The sequence below is a fragment of the Lepidochelys olivacea genome (genome assembly GCF_965140295.1).
Source record: "Lepidochelys olivacea isolate rLepOli2 genome assembly, chromosome: 5".
Classification (NCBI taxonomy): domain Eukaryota; kingdom Metazoa; phylum Chordata; order Testudines; family Cheloniidae; genus Lepidochelys; species Lepidochelys olivacea.
Genome location: NC_140415.1, coordinates 23,452,079 through 23,471,286, shown reverse-complemented (window position 1 = coordinate 23,471,286; position 19,208 = coordinate 23,452,079). Strand labels below are relative to the sequence as shown.

The 19,208-nt window shown below is 44.9% G+C and overlaps 1 protein-coding gene across 1 annotated transcript in view; it reads left to right on the top strand.

Moving 5' to 3' along the window:
- The first annotated feature begins 18,084 nt into the window (after positions 1–18,084).
- GOLPH3 (golgi phosphoprotein 3) overlaps positions 18,085–19,208 on the top strand; it is a 41,997-nt gene continuing 40,873 nt past the window's right edge. The window contains exon 1 of the mRNA XM_084628216.1: positions 18,085–18,534. Coding sequence (XP_084484342.1) covers positions 18,322–18,534 — 213 coding nt within the window. The 5' untranslated portion in view covers positions 18,085–18,321. The remainder of the gene's footprint in view (positions 18,535–19,208) is intronic.

Genomic DNA, 19,208 nt, shown 5'->3' with positions numbered 1-19,208 from the left:
CGATGAAGTGAGCTGTAGCTCACGAAAGCTTATGCTCAAATAAATTGGTTAGTCTCTAAGGTGCCACAAGTCCTCCTTTTCTTTTTGCGAATACAGACTAACACGGCTGTTACTCTGCAAAAAGTTTCACGTAGTAGCTTGGCCAGTCATGAAACTGGTTTTCAAAGCTTCTCTGATGCGCAGCGCTTCCTGCTGTGTTCTTCTAACAGCCCTGGTGTCTGGCTGCGCGTAACCAGTGGCCAGGCGATTTGCCTCAATCTCCCACCCCACCATAAACATCTTCCCCCTTACTCTCACAGAGATTGTGGAGCACACAGTAAGCAGCAATAACAATGGGAATATTGGTTTTGCTGAGGTCTGAGCAAGTTAGTAAACTGTGCCAGCGACCCTTTAAATGTCCAAATGCACATTCTACCACCATTCTGCACTTGCTCAGCCTATAGTTGAACAGCTCCTGACTACTGTCCAGGGTGCCTGTGTCCGGCTTCTTGAGCCAGGGCATTAAGGGATAGGCTGGGTCCCCAAGAATAACTATAGGCATTTCAACATCCCCAACAGTTTTCTGGTCTGGGAAGTAAATCCGCTCCTGCAGCCGTTTAAACAGACCAGAGTTCCTGAAGACGCGAGCGTCATGAACTTTTCCCTGCCATCCCACGTTGATGTTGGTGAAACGTCCCTTGTGATCCACCAGAGCTTGCAGCACCATTGAAAAGTACCCCTTGCAGTTTATGTACTGGCTGCCCTGGTGGTCCGGTCCCAAGTTAGGGACATGAATTCCGTCTATAGCTCCACCCCAGTTAGAGAATCCCATTGCAGCAAAGCCATCCAGTATGACCTGCACGTTTCCCAGAGTCACTACCTTTGATAGCAGCAGCTCAATGATTGTATCGGCTACTTGCATCACAGCAACCCCCACAGTAGATTTGCCCACTCCAAATTGATTCCCAACTGACCAGTAGCTGTCTGGCATTGCAAGCTTCCACAGGGCTATTGCCATGCGCTTGTGAACTGTGAGGGCTGCTCTCATGTTGGTATTCTTGCGCTTCAGGGAAGGGGAAAGCAAGTCACAAAGTTCCATGAAAGTGCCCTTATGCATGTGAAAGTTTCGGAGCCACTAGGAATCATCCCAAACCTGCAACACTGTTGTCCCACCACTCTGTGCTGGTTTCCCAGGCCCAGAATCGGCGTTCCACAGCATGAGCCTGCCCCAGTAACACCATGATTTCCAAATTGCTGGGGACCACGGTTTTAGAGAAAACTGTGTTCGTGTCCTCATCACCGCACTTCTGTCGCCTCCTCGTCTGCTTTTTCAGGTGCTAGTTCTGCATAAACTGCACGATAATGCGCAAGGTGTTTACAATGGTCATAACTGCTGCGGTGAGCTGAATGGGCTCAATGCTTGCTGTGCTATGGCATCTGCTCGGGCAATCCAGGGAAAAGGGCGCAAAATGATGGTCTCCTGTTGCTTTCACGGTGGGAGGGAGGGTTGACTGACATTTACCCATAACCACCTGCGACAAATTTTTGGCCCCATCAGGCATTGGGAGCTCAGCCCAGAATTCCAATGGGTAGCAGGGACTGCGGGAGCTGTGGGATAGCTACCCACAATGCACCACTCGGAATGTCGATGCGTGCCACAGTACTGTGGACGCACACCGCCGAATTAATGTGTTTAGTGTGGATGCATGCACTCAACTTTATACAATCTGTTCCCAAAAATCAACTTCTATAAAATTGGAGTACTTTTGTAGTGTAGACATGGCCTTAGACCCAAGGGTCACCACATCTAAAGTGCATGTTAATTAAATTTTATTGTAAAATAAATGTAAACAGAAATAACTGCTTGTACTTTAACTCGCTTGGGAAAATAACAATTGGCTTGTGTTGAATTGGACTATAAAAGGCATTCACAGCCATTAAACAATAGCAAACTTGGGATCTGGATGGTTTGTTGAGTGACTAATTTCAGCCCCTGACTTTTTGAGAGAGATTTATGAACACCTTAGTGTTTTCTAAGATGGTGGCCTTACTTGTGACTCAACTTGCCATTGACTATCACCTTCCATAGACAGGAATAGCAGGGACTATTGAGATAAATTAAATCCACTGTTAGAGAAACATTTAAACGTTCTAGTATTGGGTAGAGGCCCTGTGTATAGATAAGGCCCCTGGAGTTCTGCAGCTAATAATGGATTCTGGAAATGGGCTTAAATGTAATTACAATAGCCACAGAATACATTCAGTCTGGCAGCAGGAACTAGCCGTGCTTATAGATGTTCTATAATACCTTTACACATTGTTAAGGTAACTACAGCATACACAAGGGATATTGATTGTTAAAGTTAATACACATGTTCCATTTTTAAACTGATAAACCTTTGTTCTGAACATTTTCTCTTTCAGATATTAAACACAGAATAGTAGTATACTAACACATAAGTATCTTGCAACGCCGGCTACAACAGTGCCATGCGAACACCTGTTCTCACTTTTAGGTGACATTGTAAACAAGAACTGGGCAGTATTATCTCCTGCAAATGTAAACAAAACTTGTTTTTCTTAGTGATTGGCTGAATAAGAAGTAGGACTGAGTGGACTTGTAGACTCTGAAGTTTTACATTGTTTTGTTTTTGAGTGCAGTTATGTAAGAAAAAAAATCTACATTTGTAAATTGCACTTTCGTGACAGATTGCACTACAGTACTTGTATTAGGTGAATTGAAAAATATTTCTTTTGGTTTTTTTACAGTGCAAATGCTTGTAATCAAAAATAAATAAAGTGAGCACTGTACACTTTTTATTCTGTTGTAATTGAAATCAATATATTTGAAAATGTAGAAAACATCCAAAAATATTTAAATAAATGGTATTCTATTATTTAACAGTGCAATTAATTGTGATTAATTTTTTTAATCACTCAATTAATTGCAATTACTTTTTTTAATCACTTGACAGCCCAATTTTTTATGTTTTCTCTGTAATGTTTTTATTTTAAGAATAAATGTGCTTAGGCTGCATGGTAACCTATAACTTTTAGCAATACACTGTTCATAGCCCTCAGAAAGAGAGAGCAAAGCACAAGCACTTGGTTTTGTAGGCACTCAGGCTTGCTGGGGAGTTTACAGTGTGGGCAAGGAACTGTGAGGCCTTCAATCCCTGTTTGAGAGAGTGAGATGTGAGTCTCCACCCAAGAGAGTTGACAGATGAGAACTGGAAGCCTAAAGTGAGTGCCCTCAAGGGACCACAGAAGGGGAATAGAGGTGCAGTTTCCCTGCAACTGTGACAGGCACATTAGACTCTCCATTTGAGCATCATCAGATGTCAAGATTAATCAGAATGACAGATTAAACAAGTTTGTGGCTGGCCTTCTAGCCACCATTACCCACAAATCGCAGGTTTTGGGATCAGTTTCCCTATCTATCCAAGAACCACACTGTTGATATCATGAGTAAAAGGTTATTCTTATAGCTCCAGAGAACTTTCTGTTCAAGGTAAGTTCCTTTTTCCACAATTCCTTGGAAATAGTTTTCCCATCATTTGTTTTAACCCTTAGCACTGCTTTGGAAGATTGTTTGCAGTGTTTGTTATAGCTATGGTGGTCCCAAGATATGAAAGAGACAAGGTTGGTGATGTAATAAACTTTTATTAGACCAACTTCTGTTAGCAGAAGGTACAAGCTTCACAGATGCTCTCCTTCAAGTCTGGGGAAGGAAACCAGACTGTAAGAGCCAAATACAAGTTGGGACAAATTGTTAAACATAAGAGGTTTACATATGCTGTTGGATACCACTTAAAATGAAGTGGTAGATTAAGGGTTAGCAGGCACTATGGGGTGTTACAAGTTCTTGTGATGAGCCATAAAACCCGTCTCTCTGAGTCCATGGTTATTTTGTGTCTAGCAGACTTATGAATTTAAGTTTCCATGTTCATCTTTTGAAGGTGTTGTGCAGGTTTCCTTTTGAGGATGAGTACTGAAAAGTCAGATACAAAATGATTGCTTTGTGAAAAGTATTTGCCCACATGTGATATGCTGTTTTTGTCTTTTCTAATTTTTCTAGAGTTCATTCGAGAGTAGAGTTACAGTTTGGTTTTACCCACATAGTTGTTAGGTCATTTGATAGGCATGTGTAGGACCCAGGAATCTTGAAAGGTGTGTAGTGGAGGATATTGATTATCTTAGCACCAGAGATATGTCTGCAGGTTTTGCATCTGTTGTTCTGGCAGGGTCTGGTGCTGCTTTGAATTGGTGTGTCCTGGTCCGTGAGGAGCTTGCTTCTGAAGATGCGCTTGGTGAAGTTGGGGAGTTGTTTGAAGGCCAGAAGAGGGAGCTCAGGAAAGATTTATTTCAGGGGTGTGTGTACTTGAAATGTAAATGACTATTCTTTCCTTTCATAAGTTGTGTTCCCTTAATGCATTAAGTTTTATAATTTGCCTGGTTCACGTTACAGAATAAAATTCTATTTTTGGGAACATAGTTCATCTTTATTAGTTCACAACATATGCTCGCTTGTGCTGAGCACCTCTGACACCCACCAATTTCCTATTACTTCACTTTGTCACAGAACCCATAACATTCTCAGACAATATTAATAGGTGCATTGGCAATATTATATTCCTACACACACACCACTCACTGCAAGATTTGTACTGGGCTGCAAAAAGTGAGGCCAAGCAAAGGACACTACAGCAACACACACTGTTCTGGCTCTCTATTAAAATGGTCTTTCAAAGCTTCCCTGAGCCATATAGGTCCACACATTCTTCTTGTAGCCATTTTATCTGGCTGTTCAAATTCAGCAGACAGCCACTGCACCTCCCTCCCCAGTGGAAACTTCTCCCCTTGGCTTCATAGATATTATGCAAGACATAGCAGATAGCTATAACCATTGGGATTTTTTTTCACTGAGGTCCAACTTTGTAGGTAGACCGCGCCAGTGACCCTTCAAACAACCAAAGACATTCCACTGCCATTCTGCACTTGCTGAGCCTGTAGTTGAAGTGCTACTTGGTGCTGTTGAGGTGGTAGGTGTACAGCTCTGGGAACAAGGGGTGTAGGCTGAGTCTCCCAGGATCATTATTAGCATTTCAACATTCCCAATAGTAATCTGCTGGTCAGGAAAGAAAGTTCCTGCTTGCAGCTTTCTGAACAGCCCTGTGATCTTAAAGATGGGCACATCATGCACCTTGTCTGACCAGCCCACACTGATGTTGGTAAAGTGTCCCAAGTGATCTACCAGCACTTGTGTTGCCATAGAAAACTAACCGTTTCTGTTGATGTACTCTGTGGCAAGGTGCTAAAATAGGGATATGCATGACATTTATTGTCCCTCTGCACTTTGGGAACCCCATTGCTGCAAACCCATTGTCAGAGATGGTGATCAGTGAGGAGGGATGCGTGGGTTTGCAGGGATTTTGAAAAGAGGCATGAAATATTACGGGATGTGGATGAAGTTATGGGATGGAGAATATTACATTATGGGACATTGAACCCCTGCTCCCAGTCACCCCTGAGTGACTCATTTCAACCCCCTAAGGCACTGCAAATACTTCCCAAAACACCCTATGCTAGCTGGTGTTGCACACTGGGATAGCAACCTACAATGCACTGAACTCTGCATTGAGACAAGTGCACCTGGGGAGGATGCACACCACTGACACAAGGAGTGTAGTTAGGGTTGCCAACTGTCTAATCACACAAACCCAAACACCCTGGCCCCACCCCCTACCACACCCCTTTTCTGAGGCCCCGCAGTGCTCACTCCATCCCCCCCTCCCTCCATCGCTTGCTCTCCCTCACTCTCAGTCAGTTTCACTGGGTTGGGGCTGGGGCAGGGGGTTGGGTTGTGGGAGGGGGTGCGGGCTCTGGGCTGGGGCCAAGGGGTTTGGAGTGTGGGAGGAGGCTCAGGGCTGAGCTTGGGGCAGGGGGTTGGGGTACAGGAGGGGGTGTTGGGTGCAAGCTCTGGGAGGGAGTTTGGGTGCAGGAGGGGCTCAGGGCTGGGGAGGGGATTAGGGTGTGGGAGGGGGTGAGGGGTGCGAGCTCCAGCTGGATAGCACTTGCCTTGGGTGGCTCCCAGTCGGTGGCGCAATAGGGCCAAGGCAGGCTCTCTGCCTGCCTTGGCCCCTTGCTGCACCGATGGACTTTTAGTGCCTAAAATCATAGAATAGAATCATAGAATATCAGGGTTGGAAGGGACCCCAGAAGGTCATCTAGTCCAATCCCCTGCTCAAAGCAGGACCAATTCCCAGTTAAAATGTCCTGGTTTGGTTTCAGTAGCCTCCGGGAGATAAAGCCTGATTCCGGGAGACTCCCGACGAAACCAGGAGGGTTGGCAACCCTAAATGTAGTGTGCACATGCACAAGCAATTGTAATAACTTTGGTGGATGTATGCCAACATAATTTAGGTCAACATAATTTTGTAGAGTAGACATGACCTGAGGAAGATTTGCAAACAAAGTTTCCCTTCCTCGACAGAGGCATCCTGTGGTAGGATTGGTTCCCATATAATTCCTTGTTTTATCTGGAGGGAACTTTCATTCCCATCTATTATTCTACTTATCCTCCCCCATTCTGTGATTCACTGCTTGCTACCTCCTATTAGTGATGAACGTTTGATGATTTTCTTTCTAATAGCATCTTTTCTCCTCATTCAACCAACTCTGGTAGTCTGGTAAATTTACCAGAATACAAACTGATTTTTTTTCCTCTAATGGGAGACTTAAATGTATTGTGACAAAGTCAGGCCGGACAGCTGCTAGAGGGTCCTGGAAGGCCGATATTGTAGCCCTAGAACGTTAAAGGCCCGTTTTCCTACAAGCTGAGAAGGGGTTACCTCAGGTCAATTAGGGCCACCTGAATCCAAGTAGGGGCTGCCTGAGACCTTTTAAAAAAAAACCCTCCTGTGAGGAGACAGAAGGACACACGGAGATGCATGCGCTGCCGCCAGGCTAGTGACAGCAGGGAAATAAGCTTCTCCAGGCGAGAGGCTGTGCCCCTTCCCATAGGAGAAACATCCAAACCTCAGTATTTGCTTGGGGAAGGACTGACACTCCGGGGCAAACAGAAGAAGAACACCCTGCCCCAGTGAGGAGGCAGGAAAAGGTATTCCCCTGTTGTTTTTGAGTTTCTGAGACGGTTTTCTTTTTGTTTGGTAGAGGATCAACCCTTAGGCCAACCCCGAGGCCTACCTGGAAAATATGACCAAAGGAACACAGAAGGGGGAAAGCAAACACTGCCCAGAGTGGGGCTGATTTACCCCAGGCCTGCCACCGCGAGAGGGGGATGTGCTAAGTACGGCAAGATGTAGGAGGTGCCTTGCCACAATATAACTGTCTTAAAGTTAATTAATACATTATATCAAGTTGTTGTTTTATTGCTAATAATCTGTTGCTGAAGTGTTTCTAGAGTTTTGGATTAACTCTTTTGGTGGCCTGAGCTGCAGGGTGGGATTTAGGTCTCAAGCCTCCAGCAACAACTCTGGACCTCTGGATTTCATAGATAGGGGGCATTAACCTGTTAGTGGTGAATAAGGAGGGAAGCTTGGTAATGACTTTCTCATTGAATCAGATAAAAGCCATCTTTTAATTAACTGGCTAGCTTCAAACTAAAGCTAAACTGTGTTTGATGTTCAAAGACTCTTTGATCTTCAGTACGTAGAGAAAGTGTTTAACTTCTGTTTGTCCAGACCCCCCCCCCCCGAGGTAATTACATATATTTGAATTGAGATTGAAGTCTGCAGGCTAGTTTTAATTCAGATTTGCCTTTCAAATGGTTTCTGTGTAAATATCAGCTCTTTGTCATCAGTCACATTTACTACTGAAGCCAAGATTAGTTCAATGTTAACCCAGTGGGCAGGTCTCTTTGGTAGTGATTATTTCTAAACCAGCTGGTGGTAACCTAGTTTCAAGATATTAAAGCCAATGGTGTTGCAGAGGCATCACCAAAGGTAGTATTTGACCCATAGAAAGGCAGTCAACATTTCGTCTGCTTTAAAACATTAACCAAAACTCCATAGAAAAATCTCCTGAGTTTTCTCCTGCTCCTCAGTATAGCCATCTAACAGGACAGAATTTGCTCATTGCCTAACTGGGCATCTTACTGCTGACTAATAAGGTTCAGGTTTCTGAACCTCCCTTTCACCTCTACCATGGCCAGTCTTTTCTTTGCAAGAACTGGAGTAGAGTTTGGATAAATCACTGTATTTGTTTCCCCCCCAACCAGTAGCTTTCAGAATGTCACACTTAACAGAAAAACAAGGTAGGTGAGGTAATATCTTTTATTGGACCAACTTCTGTTGGGGGAAAGTACAAGCTTTTGAGCTACACAAAGCTTTTCTTCAGGAACTGAGGTACAGGTCACCTTCTGTTTCTCTCATATCCTGGGATGAACATGGCTACAACAATAGTGCAAACATACTTAACAGAAAGAAAAGGAGTACTTGTGGCACCTTAGAGACTAACCAATTTATTTGAGCATAAGCTTTCGTGAGCTACAGCTCACTTCATCGGATGCAAACTGTGGAAAGTGTAGAAGATCTTTTTATACACACAAAGCATGAAAAAATACCTCCCCCCATCCCACTCTCTTGCTGGTAATAGCTTATCTAAAGTGATCACTCTCCTTACAATGTGTATGATGATCAAGTTGGGCCATTTCCAGCACAAATCCAGGTTTTCTCACCCTCCCCCCCCCCACAAACTAACTCTCCTGCTGGTAATAGCCCATCCAAAGTGACCACTCTCTTTACAATGTGTATGATAATCAAGGAGGGCCATTTCCAGCACAAATCCAGGTTTTTTCACCCCCCCCCCCTTTTCCAAAAACCACACACACAAACTCACTCTCCTGCTGGTAATAGCTTATCCAAAGTGACCACTCTCCTTACAGGTTTCAGAGTAACAGCCGTGTTAGTCTGTATTCGCAAAAAGAAAAGGAGTACTTGTGGCACCTTAGAGACTAACCTTACAATGTGTATGAAAATCAAGGTGGGCCATTTCCAGCACAAATCCAGGTTTTCTCACCCCACCCCCCACCCAAAACACACACACACAAACTCACTCTCCTGCTGGTAATAGCTTATACAAAGTGACCACTCTCCCTACAATGTGCATGATAATCAAGGTGGGCCATTTCCAGCACAAATCCAGGTTTTCTCACCCCCCACCCCCATACACACCAGCAGGAGAGTGAGTTTGTGTGTGTGTGTTTGGGGGGGGGAGTAAGAAAACCTGGATTTGTGCTGGAAATGGCCCAACTTGATTATCATACACATTGTAAGGAGAGTGATCACTTTAGATAAGCTATTACCAGCAAGAGAGTGGGATGGGGGGAGGTATTTTTTCATGCTTTGTGTGTATAAAAAGATCTTCTACACTTTCCACAGTTTGCATCCGATGAAGTGAGCTGTAGCTCACGAAAGCTTATGCTCAAATAAATTGGTTAGTCTCTAAGGTGCCACAAGTACTCCTTTTCTTTTTGAGTTTTACTTGTAAGTTATAACTTTTTTTAGAAACATTTTCTTTTCACTATCTAGTTTTACATATATTTTTAATGAGTTGACAATTATTTATGTACTTTAATGGAAACACTGAGGGATGTGCTGTATTTGGAACTGAAGTAGATCTTTTATTCGTGCAATCTTTATGAATTTTATATTAAATACTTGATTGACTCCAAGGTGCCAATTACAGTAGAACCTCAGAGTTATGAACACCTTGGGAATGGAGGTTGTTCATAACTCTGAACAAAAGTTATGGTTGTTCTTTCAAAAGTTTACAATTGTACATTGACTTAATACAGCTTTGAAACTTTACTATGCAGAAAAAAAATGCTGCTTTTCACCGTCTTAATTTAAATGAAACAAGCACAGAAACAGTTTCCTTACCTTGTCAAATCTTTTTTTAAACTCCCCCCTCCCTTTTTTTAGTAGTTCAAGTTTAACACAGTACTATACTGTATTTGCTTTTTTTTTTTTTTTCTTTTGGTCTCTGCTGCTGCCTTCTTGTGTACTTCTGGTTCTAAATGTGGTATGTGGTTGACCAGTCACTTTGTAACTCTGCAGTTTGTAATTCTGGGGTTCTACTGTATAACCAGTTTTGGTGGTAGCTTCCTGAATGTGAAACCTCCAGTTAATTTTTACAAAGATCATTGATCTGATTTCAGAAAAGAGTTTATAATGTTGTTACTATTGAGCCTGACTGTATTTTAACCACCAACCTGCAGATAAATGGCCAGATCTGTATCTCTTTTACAACCAAGGTCTTAACTAATATTTTTGTAATTATGATTTTTAATGCTGTATTTAGAATATTAAAATTTGTCTTCCTATAATGGGGTACTATCACACTTGATGTATGTAACATCCAGACCTGTAAAATTATTTATTGAATGTTAAACCCTTATCAAAGGCTTTTTTGTCCAAAACTGGCCAATCCAGTCCTATGCACAAGCATCATATCTTAAAAACTTAGCTAATAGCCTTCAGGGAGAAGAGTCATTAAAAAAACCCACCAAGGATTTCAGGAACTAGCAGTTATATGAATTTAGCAGTGGGGAGTGAGAGAGGGAGAATTTGGAAACACTTGACATTCAGATTTCAGAGTAGCAGCCGTGTTAGCCATTTTACTATATCCGCAAAAAGAAAAGGAGGACTTGTGGCACCTTAGAGACTAACAAATTTATTTGAGCATGAGCTTTCGTGAGCTATAGCTCAGTTCATTGGATGCATTCAATGGAAACTACAGTGGGGAGATTTTATGTACACAGAGAACATGAAACAATGGGTGTTACCATACAGACTGTAACGAGAGTGATCAGGTAAGGTGAGCTATTACCAGCAGGAGAGCTGGGGCGGGGCGGGGGGGACCTTTTGTAGTGATTATCAAGGTGGGCCATTTCCAGCAGTTGACAAGAACATGTGAGGAACAGTGGGGGGCAAGGGGGGGAAATAAACTTGGGTAAATAGTTTTACTTTGTGTAATGACACATCCACTCCCAGTCTTTATTCAAACCTAAGTTAAAGGTTCCCCCCCACCCCACCCCGCTCTCCTGCTGGTAATAGCTCACCTTACCTGATCACTCTTGTTACAGTCTGTATGGTAACACCCATTGTTTCATGTTCTCTCTATATATAAAATCTCCCCACTTTATTTTCCACTACATGCATCCGATGAAGTGAGCTGTAACTCACGAAAGCTTATGCTCAAATAAATTGGTTAGTCTCTAAGGTGCTACAAGTACTCCTTTTCTTTTGACATTCAGGGACACTGTTTGAAATGGGCTAACTTTAATAATGCTTATCTTTCTTACGGTTTCCTGAGATGCCTGTCACTGTTTGTATTTCAGCATTATACAAAAATTAAGGACAGCTTTGAAGGTTTAATTCAAAGCCTACTGCTAGCCACTGGAATCTTTCCATTTACTTCAGTGGACTTTAGATCAGACCTGAGCATGCTCCAATTATGAAAATATTGTCATATCCTCCTTCATTCTCTCTGTATATGTTTGGGTGTTTACTTCACTTGTCTTCTTGCCTTCTACTTTATTCTCTTCAGTCTCACCAATTGTGGGTTGGTTCTGGGAAGATGGTATTATTAGGGTTAGGTCTTATCAAAGAGGTGGGATCTTGAAGATCTCAGCATGGTCAAGATATGGTTCCAAATGATTTACTTGGGCTAGATCATAGGTGTCAAACATGTGGCCCGCAGAGTTATTTCCTGCAGCCTGGGAAGTGCCCCCCCACGCATTTTTTACTATACTTTTGTATCGTTGTATGAAAAGGTTTCAGTGATGCGACCCTGGGGCCAATGTCCTAGTTTTCATGTGGCCTTCATGGTGATTTGAGTTTGAGATCCCTGGGCTAGATGTTCCATGGTTGGGGTCCTGCCTTTGAAAATAACCTGCCTTTGAACCTTAGTTTGGACCAATTCAATCAAAATGTGGAATAAGCCTCCAAGATTTTCTTGGCAATAGCACCGATTGCCACAAAAATAAAAACCTTCACTGATCTACCTCAAGAGGGAAGCCCGAGACCTCATGCTGCCGTTAGAGAAAATCAGCTACCAACTTTACATCATGTTAAGTGATGATCCCATGTACATTAAGAAGTGACCAAATTAGGCTTTGCTGGACTGTCAGAGGGAGCCAGCTCCATAGCTCCCTTCTACTGGGGAAGCTCTGTAGCCAGACCTGGAAATTTCACTCCTGAGAACGCTCAGCAAGAGACTCCCAGCTGACCGAAAGTCCTGTGATGGGATATAGGATTTTTTAGGTAACGGGGTCCCAGACATTCAAGGCTTTAATAGATACTAAATTAGCATGTACATTATAGTGTAAACATGCCTATTAACTAAATATAGAACAACTAATCTAAAAACAGGTATAGCAGAAACTCAAAGAGAAAAAAAACCCGCTACTGTAGCACCATCTCTATAGTCAGATGATAATTAGCTCTGATCTTCTGCTACTCTCACTACCACTACGTGCTCTGCCCATTTCTCTCTCCTTATACTCCCTCTGCTCCTTCTCCTACTCACCACTCCATGTCTTTTATCATTCTGATCCTTACTATTGGAATAGACTCCCTTTTCCTGAGCACCAAGCAAGCTCCTTCTTCTTCTTCAGATCAGACCTCAAGATACTTTCTACCTTCAACTTACTTTTCATCACTAACCTCAGCTTTGGCACAGTTTGTTCTGTCTCTTGAGTCTAATAATGACAAAAATCTCCCTTTCCTTTTGTTGTCTACTGATAATAAATTGTTTTGTTTTAATATCCATGAAATATAGCTTGTAAGTCTCTCTTATTTAAGGCTTGGCCACACAAAAAGTTGTACAGTTTAACTGAATCAGTATACAATTTAAACTGGGGCAATTTTGTATATAAACCAGATCTTATCTATAATTATCATACCTATACATAGTGCAGCAAGAGTATATCCATCCCTGTTTAAAGTTGCAGTAGCATTTCTGGGTAAAGCTAAATCTTCCAACCTTTCCAAAATCCATATATGGTCAGACTGGCTTCAAAACTGCTAAGCCCTCCCCCCAATGACCCATTTTTAAAATTTCAACTTTCTTATGTTGCTTGTTTGTACAGAGATAGGGAGGAAAAAATCTATCATCAGTATCCACACGAAACATGGCACTGGACAGTCCCTGTTGATATCTAGTATCCAATACAAGAACAAGCTGAAAAACCTCAAAGTTATTCAACTTAATTTCTCGTTCTACAGAGTGGTGCACTGGGTTGACACAACTTTATATGGAATACCAGCACTCAGTGTAAACTCCTGGTGAAGGGTGGATAATGGCAACACGGGGCCCTAAAAACACAATAATATAGGGTCCAACCCCTGCACCATGAACCATGGATATTAAAACATGTGTGAGCTATGGCCCCAAAACTTGTACACAATGAGAGTCTGAAGGATAGGAGGAGTATGTCATTGTGTTAGAAAAACAAACAAAAAACCCCACTGCACCACACGCACAGCCAGTATTAGCGTTATTCATCATAGCTGACTCCTTATGTGCCATTGTTAGCAGATGGAGAACAAGGCTTAAATTCCATTGTCCAACACATGGAAGCCTTTTTTTTTTTTTTTTTAATGTAGGAGAGGAATGCAACAGTGGCTTCTGACATATGTCCCCAGTGATATTGCCTGCCTCTGAGACTGGGGCAAATGGATTTAGCTAGTCTACGGGCATATGTTGTGCTGGAAAAGATCTTTGACAAAGTAATGGCTACTTTGGCAGAGACCAGGATCTATATAAAACCACTTATGTGGTTAAGGATCTTTAGTACCATGGAGAACTGGATCTTCAACAAAGTAATGGTTACTGAGATGAAGATCCTGTTCTTCTTTAAACCTTTCAGACAGGTCCATCATTCAGCCATTCCTGAACTGGCTAAACAGCAGTGGAGTTCTTAGGAGAGTATACAGTGACTATCTCTTATCACTGGGACTGAAACCCAAGCTCTCTCTTATTGTAGGCTACAAGGAACATTTCTTCTTTTCAGATAATTGTTCTTGCTCCTCTTAGCTGTATGTAATATATCATTCACTTCGGAATGCAGATTGATGGATGAAATAATACATTTATAAATCAGTAGTAATAAAAAGAAAAAAAACATTTGTACAATATTTACAAACCAACAGAAGGTGAAGGACTTGAACCACTTCACGCTAAAGTATTAAACCAAATACTGCATATTTTTCTTTATTCTTCACCCATTGTAGAATAAAATAGAAATGAGAATTAAAGGTCAGAAAAGATAAAAATCAAAAGAAAACATATGAAGTGTCACAGAAATTAACAAGTTTCCCTTTCTGGCTACCCACTAGGACTGCTGTGAGGGGAATCTAAGTCTGTGTGCTCTGGATCCACGGGGGTGGATTAAGCTTCTGGAACCTGAATGGAGCCTACCCATTGCCCCAATCTTGGGATCCTTAGGCACACACTCAGGCGGCAAACCTTCTATCAGGCACCCTGCCTCCCTTTTCTGAGTGTTGGAACCTGCTGTCCAACCACCTAGCCCAGGGGTGGGCAAACTTTTTGGTCCGAGGGCCACATCGGGGTGAGAAACTGTATGGAGGGCCAGGTAGGGAAGGCTGTGCCTCCCCAAACAGCCTGGCCCCCGCCCCCTCCCACTTCCCACCCACTGACTGCCCCCCTCAGAACTCCCATCCAACTCTGCCCTGCTCCTTGTCCCCTGACCGCCCCCTCCTGGGACCCCACCCTGTATCCAACCCTCCCATCTCCTGTCCCCCCTAACATCCACCCCATCCAACTGCCCCCTACTCCCTGTCCCCTGACTGCCCCCCAGGACCCCCTGTCCCATATCCAACCCCCCAACCCCTTTACATGCCGCTCAGAGCAGCATGTCTGGAGCTGCGCTGCCTGGCCGGAACCAGACATGCTGCCCTGCAGGAGCGCGCAGCCCCGCTGTCCAGAGCTCTGCTCGTGTGGCTGCGGGGGAGGGGAGACAGCAGGGGAGGGGCCGGGGGAGCTCAGGGGCCGGGCAGGATGGTCCTGCAGGCTGGATGTGGCCTGCGGACTGTAGTTTGCCCACCTCTGACCTAGCCCCTCTGGACTCAGCTTTGATTCCCTCTGGCTCCCCCATACATAAACACATCCCTCACCCAGAACTTCACCCAACAGGTGTGAAGCTTCTGGGTTTACAATGTAACTTGCTTAGGGACATGCAGTAGTTGTGAAGCAATCAACAGACACACAGTTTGTTCAATCTATCATCTTTATACTCTTTATTTTTAACCATGTAATGCACAGGACAGTACAGATCATACAAAACAATAACTCATCCTAAATATAATATTCCTCACTAGCTCACCCTTCCCCTGAGAGATCTGTGTTCCATCCTGCCCCTGCAATAGCCTCCATCTTAACTGGTGCAAGATGGCTCTTTCCCCCGGTTCCCTCCTGTGAGTCCCTTTATACACTCCTGCTGGGGTCACCTGTTTCTTTTGTTCTGCCCCTTGGTAATTTTCCAATACTTCCCAACCCCCACAACCTTCAGACAAGAGGAGGAAGAGTCTTCTCCATGTAGAGCAAACTTATTGTCCCAAGGTGTTTTACTTTAGATAGTGTTGTAGCTGTGTTGGTCCCAGGATGTGAGAGAGAAGGTAGGTTTCAGAGTAGCAGCCGTGTTAGTTTGTATCTGCAAAAAGAAAAGAAGTACTTGTGACACCTTAGAGACTAACAAATTTATTTGAGCATAAACTTTTGTGAACTACAGCTCACTTCATCGGATGCATCCGATGAAGTGAGCTGTAGCTCACAAAAGCTTATGCTCAGAGAGAAGATAGGTGGCCTGGCAGAGACATGACACAACCCAGCTAATTCATGGGAGACCAACGTATATACAGGCTTTCCATGACATAGTAATTTCATAAAATCAGCCAACATTTGTAAGTGGTACACACAGAACCCCCAATTTGTCACATGAAGAATCACTGAATTGTAATGACTTTGTCAGAGACCTTTCTGGCTCTGTCCCCTAGTTACACAGACTGGAGATGGCTGGCAGACTGTTTCCAGCCTTAGGAATCCCGTTCTTTTTTGCTATCAACCAGTATCCTTCAAGACTGAACCCTTTAGACTGCTTTGTCCAACATTATGTTTCTCTATCACCATCAGTGTGATATGTTCTGAATTCCAAGTTCCAGCATATGCTGCTATCTTGAGTTTAGACCTTCATGAGCCCTAGCCTCAATAAACTGAATGTCACAATTATAAAACATGAGTTACTGTATACTTAGCAGACACTTGACCTCCAACTTTGAATGTCACAATTAAAGGGACCACACGCTCTTTACTTGACATTCCATCTCACTATACTCAAATTCTTGACTTGTCAATCACAAGGGTAAATCCTGCCTCCATTGTGAAGTAAGGGACTGGAATTTCAGCATCAGGATCTGCTAGCATGGGGATTCTCAATGTTTTTTGAATCATAACCCACCTTCACATTATTATTTTTTATTTGGAGGCTGCATTCCCACATCCCTCTTACTCACATTTGGCCCAGCCACCTCACTGTCATAATGGAGGGGTGGCTGGACCAAATTTGAGTGGCACTGTGACCTTGTGTGCTAGGTTGCAACATCACTCACTCAGATTTGGCTTGGCACTTGCCCCTATCCCTCCTTTTTACTATAATTACTGAATTATTAGACAGCTCACTGTGCCCCTTAGAAAGTTTGATGAGCCCTTCTCCCTGTGTGACAACCTCTGTGCTAGAACAATACAGAGAAAAATTCTGAAGTACATATACCTCCACCACTTTTTTTTGTGTGGAAAGTTGCACCAAAATGCTGGCGATAATACTTTAGCATAGAGGACTGGCTATATGTTTCTTTATGCGTTTAAGAAATTATAGAAATCATTCATGTTAGAGATTAGATTAACTCATTCCCCTGTAAATGTAGGATATAATCCCTTGGCACAGGATACATATGAGATTAAACGGAAAATAAACTTGTTTTTAGAAAATTATAATTTGAATGATCTGGTCCTTAGGCTGGAAACTGATGCATATGAGTATTCTTACTCCCATGAACAGTCCTGCTGAAGTCAATAGTACTACTCATATGATTAAATTTAAGCACAAGTGTTACTGTTTGTGGCATCGAGACCTGCCAAGTCTCACTCTTTTGTGAAGACAAAGACTCTCATCAAGGATGAATTTTAAGCGTATTTCTCATTCTCCCTCCCTGAATTGAAGAATTTTGCCGTGGGTTTTCAAAGAGATACTTCAGAAATCCTTCAATTTGTTTTGAAAATTCCTGTTCACAGTGCCCTAGCCTGAGATACCAGGCCAGATATATGCTGGGCTCCTCACCTAACAAATAATGAATTACAGTCCCTGCCCTGAAGAATGTACAGTGTACATTAGCAAGCGATCCTCAGAATGTCTGGATTTTCTGGGGAGAGCCGGATTGCACCATAACATTTTACATTTATTATTTTAACACAGTGGTTGACTATTGGTTTGGTTTTAGATTCACAGACAACATGATTTACTACTTCCCAGCAGGAACTGTTCCTATCTTCCCTCTACACTAGCCCAACACCTGCCAGCTTTCACTCACATTAACAATAATAATCAGAGCTGCTTCAAAATTGAAGCTTGTTCTCCTCACCAGCATGTGGAATTTATTCATCTGGATAAAAGGAATCCCAGATCCAAACCACTTCCAGTTCTGGTTTAGTGAAACCAAACCCCCAAGCTTAATGTGTTCAGCAAATTAAAACTCTCCCCTTTGCCCAATAATTTCCCAGACAGGAATCCTCAACCCCCAGCACCCCCTTCTTCCTCTGTGAGGGGGATCCTTGCACCCTGAGGGGCCCCCCCTTTCTCTCCTAGAGGACCCCCCACGCCGTAACTGCCCCCCTCTCCTCTCCTCCCTTTGGGGGATCCCCGCCCCGCAACGGCTCCCTGTGGGGGATCCCCGCCCCCTCTGCCTGGGCGGGATCCCCGAGCCGCCTGGCAGGGTCCCTCCCCCCGGCCGCGGCTCTTTCCGGTGCCCTCCCCCTGCCCGGACTGCCACATCCTCCGCTGACATCAGCCAGCGCCGCCATATTGGAGGAGAAGCCGCGTCCCGTCCGCTGCCTCCTCGGCTGCTCCTGCTGTCGGGGGAGCCGGCTCCTCTGCCCCGCGCGGCCGAGCCCTCCCCCATGAGTCCCCCCGGCCGGCCGCAGCCCCGGCGCGGCTAGCGACAGCCCCTGTCCCCGGCGCGGCCCCGCCCCGCGCCGCGCGCTCGGGCTTTCTCCCGCCCCCCGCGCCGCCGGCCGGCCGGAGCCATGACTTCCCTGACCCAGCGCAACTCGGGCCTGGTGCAGCGCCGCACCGAGGCCTCCCGCAGCGCTGCCGCCGACAAGGAGCGGGTGGCCGGGGGCGGCCCGGAGGAGGAGGGCCGCCGGGACGAGCAGGGCGACGACGAGAAGGGCGACTCCAAGGAAACCCGGCTCACCCTGATGGAGGAGGTGCTGCTGCTGGGCCTCAAGGACCGAGAGGTGCGGGGGACCGGGGGGGGGGTCTGGTGCGGGACGTGGCCAGGGACATCGGGGATGGGGGGCAGGGACTTGGGGGGGCTGAGATATGGGGTGGGCCAAGGATGTGGAGACTGAAGAGGGGAGGCAGGGACATGGTGGGGGGGCTGGGATCCAGGGGGAAGCCAAGGACCCGGCGGGAGGGGGGGCTGGGACCTTGGGGGGCCAAGGACTTTGGGGGGCTGAGATATGGGGTGGGCCAAGGACCTGACGGATGAGGGGGCTGAGATGGGGGGGGAGGACCTGGCTGGGATCTTGGGAGGGGCAAGGACCTGGCAAGAGGGGGGCTGGGATGGTGGGGGCAAGGACCTGGTAGCTGGGGCGGGGGAAAGGGACTGGACGTGGGGACGGGGGAATTGGGGTTGGAGACGAGGACTGGGCTGGGATGTGGGGGAAGCCTGGGGCCTTGTGGGTGGAGGGAGGGCTGGGATCTGGGGCAGTAGCCCAGGGCCTGGTGGTGGTTTTGGTGGTGGTGTTGGATTGGGGTGCCTTTGGAGGATTGCTTTGGTGCAGTGAATTTGAGAGGAGTAATGATTCTGGAGAAGAGGAGGTTTGGGTGCATGTAGGGGCTTTTTAGGCGGGATGGTGACTCTGGGTTTGCGGATAAAGGCAGGGACCTTGAAGATGCGGGTAAGGTA